This window comes from Thunnus albacares, chromosome 11, assembly GCF_914725855.1.
Source record: "Thunnus albacares chromosome 11, fThuAlb1.1, whole genome shotgun sequence".
NCBI lineage: Eukaryota > Metazoa > Chordata > Actinopteri > Scombriformes > Scombridae > Thunnus > Thunnus albacares.
The window spans coordinates 9,663,549-9,669,928 of NC_058116.1; the positions used below are offsets into that span (position 1 = coordinate 9,663,549).

Genomic DNA, 6,380 nt, shown 5'->3' on the forward strand with positions numbered 1-6,380 from the left:
ACAGGGCAGGCAACAAGGTACAAGGAGCTGTGTAAAGAATTTTAAAAAGTCCGCTTCCTTCTCCGCGGATCGATATCAGCTCAGCAGGAGCCGAACAGGAACCGGCATCGACATAGGCCTACTGTGTAGAAATGACCTTTCCCACTCCCCACAGGTCATACCTTCCTCCGCCGGTCACTCGGCCAGCCACTGAAGGGGCCATTAGGAGGTGATTCCAAGCGCTAAATGCTCTGCATATAAACCAATATTTCGCTCGTAGACCTCTGGGACACAGATCAACCGATCTCAGTTTACTCACTTTTTTCTTTTGCCAGAAAAGAGTTTCGCCTCGTTTGATCGGCTGATAATGCAATAGTGTACACCAGGAGAAAAGCTTTTGAAAGCATTTTAAAGAAGAAGAAGAAGAAAAAAAAAAAAACATTTTAATAAAAGTTGTAATTGATTTTAGTTGACATCATTGCCTGATTGTAATCAGCATCGCCCTCCCTGGAGATCCAACAGTACTGTGAGAAGTAATGTGAGCAGCTTGTGCATTAAGAGACAACGTTGCCTGCAGTCTAGCAGCTCTATACAGACAGACAGGCAGAGGCCACTTGCTGCTGTAGCGCAGAATCGGCCTGCAGCGGACATCCACCATCACTAACAAGTCCCACTACGTGTTTGCTACGTTCCTGGACATCTATGTTACACGACTCATATAACAACAATGACAGCAACTTCCATGCACAGTTAAAAAAGTCCATCGATTTGCAGAACAGCAAACAACCAGCTGACAAACACTTCAGTTCTTTGTCTCCAGCATATTTAATACATGAAACCTCCTCGGACTGTGATATGTGTTCCTTTAAGAGCAATAGATCTGTAAGAGCAATACAAATTCATTGACAATCTATGTCATTATCCTCACTCACAGCACCACAAAACGTTAAATTAAAACACACACGTGTGAAGCGTTTATATAAATGAATAACAGAACTACAGAGACATATCCACCTCACCATAACAGGCTACAACTGGAGCACGGAGAAGCAGACAGCTCTCACAGGCTATATGACTAAGCCGAGTCAAGTTCAAGTTCAAGGCTGCTTCTGCACCAGCTCCTGTGCAGGGAAGTGTCCAGCTTGGTGGGGGGAGGTGTTACATTTACGGCTGTGTTTTCTTATAAACTCATAGTAAATGACCTGGAGAAATGTAGTTATAAGATATGATATATGGAAGAGGAAAAACTTCAGTTTTCCCCTCAGTGAGCAGATTAGCAGGCACACAGAGTGTGCTGAGTATGCAGACTGAAAATGCTTAGTTTGCTTGAGTTTTTCTTATTTAAATTCAGTTTTTAAACTCTAATCCAGATTATTTTAACTAGTCAAAATCCTTCTTATAGGTATAATTTATCTTTAAGAAATGTCTTGTGTACACTCCGCTTCAAACCACAGATTTCTTATTTAGCTTAACACCAACAACAGCCACACTGTTTAGGGCCTGTAAGCATGCTTTGCAAAGTTTGAGGTAAAACACCATAATTTCTTTAGGGACAAGAACTGAGAGCAAGAAGAATTAATGAAGAGTGGGGGACTAAGTGATAAAATCTGAGATGTCATAAAGTTTCCTTACAATGCCTGATAAATTCCAAAACAGACCAAAAGCCTGCTGAACATGCAACTTACTGCTGAGCATGCAGCTAACAAAATGGAAAGCACAAAAAAGCAAAGGAAATATTTAGCACTTGCAACACCTTTTATTATATTTGTATGCAGTAAAATTTTTATCACAATAAGGAAGAAAACACCTCTTAAAACTTTGAACAAAAGCACATTAACGAAACAACTGCCCATGTTTAGCTCGTAATTGTACATATTTATAGTAAAGAAACATTCTTTATAAATACTGTTTCATCTGTAGCAAGTAAATACCATAATTTAATTACAAATGGATAAATATGGCAGTTGATATTTACAAAAGGAAGGGTGTAGTTACAGAAAACCGAACGGCACAACGTTTATTTTTCCTCACAATCTTCCAGATAGTATTTCACAATTCAAACTTGCAAAGCACAAAACATCACAAGTTAAGCCCAGCAAACTAAAATATACATTCACAAGCATAATATTGTGGTCTGTTTGAGTTAAATGTTAACTTTGGCACTCTTTCCAGTTCATAGATGTTTAGTATAGTACAATCAATTTGCCTTAGGATCACAATATTCAACATTATAGTACAATTTTATCGTTATATGTGCACTAAAAGTCCAGTTAGAGAAATAGCTACCATTGAAGAAACATCTATACACCAAAGACTGACAAACTATCACAACCAATGGGAAAGTGGGCTTTTAGTAATTATTTACAATATGAAATACACTTAGACTATTATACATATTTTCCTCTGTTGGTAATTGTCATCTTCCCTGGCGAATCAAAAATAATAAAATCAAAAATAAACAAATATTTGTGTGCCTCTTGTGTGCACATGTCCCAATCTCCTGCTGGATGGTCCAGTGCTGTAAAATGAGTGTGTGTTGCTTCATTTCAGCTGAGTCCTAAACATACCATTCACTGAAATTGGAGGATAGGCCACTGTGGCTGGTGGTGTTGTGCACAGCTGAGGCTGGAGACAGGGTGGTGTTGCTTTGGGTCTCGGTGGTGGGAGACACCAGTCCTGGAGGCGTAGAGGATTCATAACCAGAGCTGGCTGCTGGTGAGGAGTCTGATGCTGGTGGGGAAGATTCATGGACCTGGAAAAAAAAATAGAAACACAAGTATTTACAATCTGATACACACTTTAGGAAAAAAAAGAGCCTGTGGATTCAGATGGGGATAAATGACTCAACATCCAAAACACAGTCACTAACATAATAATGTAGTATGTGCTACTAATAAACAAACATTATGTAGGCCTGGCTCTCACACACACACACACACAAGCATTCAGTTTGTCACTGACTCAAGCACACTCTTCCTGCCACCAGGTATTTACCTTCATGTGTTTTCGTAGAGAGCTGGGGTGTGTGTAGGACTTGTCACACATTTTGCAAAGATAAGGCTTGTCCGACGTGTGAACATGCATGTGTTTCTTTCGGTCGCTGCTGTTTGCAAACCGTCTGTCGCAACCTTCAAACTCACACTGGAACGGCTTCTCTCCTGCAGGAAAAAAAAAAAAACAATAAAGAAGACGAAACAGAGTCAGACATTTTTTTATTTTTTTATTTATTTATTTTTACTGAGAAATGCCTCAGGCTGAATGTAACAACAAGGAGATTTGTAGATGCGCACAATTCAAATGCAAAAGTTGGGTGCACAGTGTCTCTCTAAAATCACAACTATGTCAATTTAAAAACTAAAATTTTACAAACCCAACTGCGGTATTTCAAAGTTTAAAGCTTATTCTAAAAAGAGATGGGGGGGAGCTGCTTCATCTTATTTAGCCTAAATAATGCGCATAGTGATTTGGAGGGGGTGGGAGAGAGAGAGAGAGGGGGGACAAGGCCGTCCTCAGTAGGCCTACAGAAGGCGCACCATTTGCTTGGAGACAATAAAAATCTAATTAGCACCTGACCAATTTCATGGCGCCACACCATAATGTATTTCCCAAGAAAATAAGTCCAAATGTGAAAGGCTGGTAATGGCCCTGTCTAGCACCTTAGCTCCTATCAAGGGGACGCATGAGAAAACAAAACGCGTCCCTTACGCACAAACAGTACTACTGGTGCTCGGCTTAACTATACCACAAGTCCCCAAAACAAAACACAAATAACACATCGATCAGGAATTAAATTCTAATAATTTCCCCGAGGCCAAAGTGAGACAAAATCTAATGGGAGAAAAGATGTGAGCTGTAAAAAGCACAGTATGGTGAACAGGCTACATTAAACCAATTGATACGATTTACTACCAGCCTAGCTGCTCTGATGCACGCAACGCGCTCCCACAGTCCCCTTTGACCCATTTTTTTAAAGTTGACCCCAAACAATAAAACATGGACAGAGCCCGTGAATTTGTTTTCTGCACGTTGAGAAATATGTTACACTGGAAGAAATGTGGCCGGTGTGACCGTAAAATGGAGAAATGAATAATTCCACTATTTTAAACTAATGTCTCCCCCCCCTCCCTCTCTCTCTCTCTCTCTCCCCCCTCTCTCTGCTGGATGTAGTCCTAAATCTACTTTGAGTCTGTCTCTGAATACTATCTACTTTAGCAGCCTAAAATAGCCTTTGATAATTAGATCAGAATTTGGGTTTGCTCTTGGCAAGGCGCATGTTTACAACAACGGAATAAGTACACATGTAAGGTACAAAAAACGTCAATCTTGCTATTGAAACTAAATCAACAAAAGCCATCACAGCATTGTTATAATTACCTGTATGTGTTCGCTTGTGTATCTTCAAGTTTTCCGACCGTGCGAAGACCTTTCCACAGCCGGGGAATGGACAAGGAAAAGGTTTCTCGCCGGTGTGCACCCGAATGTGGTTCACCAGTTTGTATTTCGCTTTGAACGGTTTGCTCTCCCGGGGGCAATCCTCCCAGAAACAGATGTGGTTGGACTGCTCCGGTCCACCAACATGCTCCACCGAGACGTGCGTGACCAACTCATGCATGGTGCTAAAAGTTTTGTTGCAACACTTCTTTGGGTTGCTGAGCTGCTCGGGGTCGATCCACTTGCAGATGAGCTCCTGTTTGATGCACTGCTGCCTCATGTAGCGGAAAAAGGCACCGGGGTGGTGGTGGGCTGCCATGTTCATCCCCATGTTCATATTCATGGAGCCGTACTGGTTGTGGAGCTGCGCCGCGGAGTACGGGTCGGTCCTCGGGCTGGAAACCTGGTGGTACTGGTCGGACCGTCCGAAAACTTCTCCGGGTAGTCCGAGCCTCATTTGCCCATTCAGGACATTTGGGGATCCGTGGGACCCATGTTGATCGTGGATCCCGGGGAACAGAATGTGGCCTTGAGTGTCTGTGTGGGAGTGATGGAGGGATCCCGTCGTGGGGCCAAAAATAGTATGTTGGCTGCTCGCCGGAGAGGATTCTCCGAAGCCACGACTACGAAAGAGAAAGTCCCTGGTGGAGTTGAAAGGAGAGCTTGCATACGACGTGACATGGGCGGCGTGAGCCCCCAGAGCCGCAGCGGGGTAACCCGGCGCCTGGGTGGTGAAGGCAGAGCTCTGTCCCGGAGAGAGATCGTGGTTCAGTTTAAATGCACCCATGTGTGCGGAGTCTACAAAGCTATTTTGTGCCAAACTCAAGTCTCTCTCCTGCATCTCGCTCGCTGAGTGATGCCTGGCAAATGAGCCCACTCCCAGTCCGGGAAACTGGTGACCGGCATCCAATAACATTATTTCAGAATGCGATTTCTTTCTTTAAATCAGCGCAGGGCTACGAGCTAGAGCGAATAAGTTCAATAAAAAAAAATCAAATGGTGATGCTGGCACCGAACGATTCAACTTCCAACCTTGGAAACACCATATCAGACGTGATTCAAAACGCTGCTCCGCTCATGAGTAAAAAAAAAAAAAAAAAATCAGCTCGGCTTATCGAACAGTGAATTTACTTGTACTTAACTTGCGCCTCAAAAAATCCAAACGTAACAAAGTGGAGAGTTTCCTTGTGTCCTGTCCTCTGGGCTGCGACAGTTGGTTGCGTTAAAATGCGCACGAAGAATTAAATAATTATCTTACTATGTGTCCTCTGTACACACACATAGCGAGAGTAGTTGGAGCATCTCAAAAAATCGCTGTTCCGATTGGGTATGTATGTGTTTCTCTGGCTTGCCTGTGTTTATCGCGGAGGGTCCCTGTTTCTCCGTGGACTGGCTCTACCTCCTCTTCCGCCCCCTTTAACTGGAGCCCGTTCATTCATTCCTCGCAGTCTCATTGGCCACTGCGCCTCATCAATCCCAGGTGCCCCTCCAATAGCAGGTAGCGATTTGGCGACTTAATAGTGCAACGCCATTTTCCACTAATAATTACCGCCTACTTTTAGGAGAAGATTTGGGGGGTATACAGGCGAAAGGATCACGACAAGAGAGAGAAGAACATGCGTGTTTTTTTGTTTGTTTGTTTGTTTGTTTGTTTTTAACTTGTATTCCGTGGGTGCCAGGTTGTAGTATGTAAGATGAAAATATGACATTTGATGTGGAATTATAATATTGAAGACAGTAGCAAATATTTATATATATAAAAAAAAAAAAATCAAATTGGTCAGTTGGAAAATTGATTATTGGTTATGTGCCTTATCTAAATATAATACAAAACATTAGTGAAGTTTACCATTGCACTTTTTTTTTTTTTTAATGATCACGCTTCAGTATGAAACTACACGGAGCCCTGCTATGAAAAAATGTGGCTAATGGTTAACCATGCCACCTAAAATGGCACTGTCTATTCACGC

The 6,380-nt window shown here is 42.4% G+C and overlaps 1 protein-coding gene across 1 annotated transcript; it reads right to left on the minus strand.

The window, feature by feature from the left end:
* Positions 1–1,711: 1,711 nt before the first annotated feature.
* zic2a (zic family member 2 (odd-paired homolog, Drosophila), a) lies at positions 1,712–6,071 on the minus strand. Its single transcript, XM_044364874.1, has 3 exons — positions 4,354–6,071; positions 2,974–3,137; positions 1,712–2,731 (listed from the first exon to the last, which is right to left on the minus strand). Exons 1-3 carry the CDS (start codon positions 5,324–5,326, stop codon positions 2,537–2,539), a joined length of 1,332 nt encoding a protein of 443 aa, XP_044220809.1. The 5' UTR covers positions 5,327–6,071; the 3' UTR covers positions 1,712–2,536.
* Between the last annotated feature and the right edge of the window lie 309 nt (positions 6,072–6,380).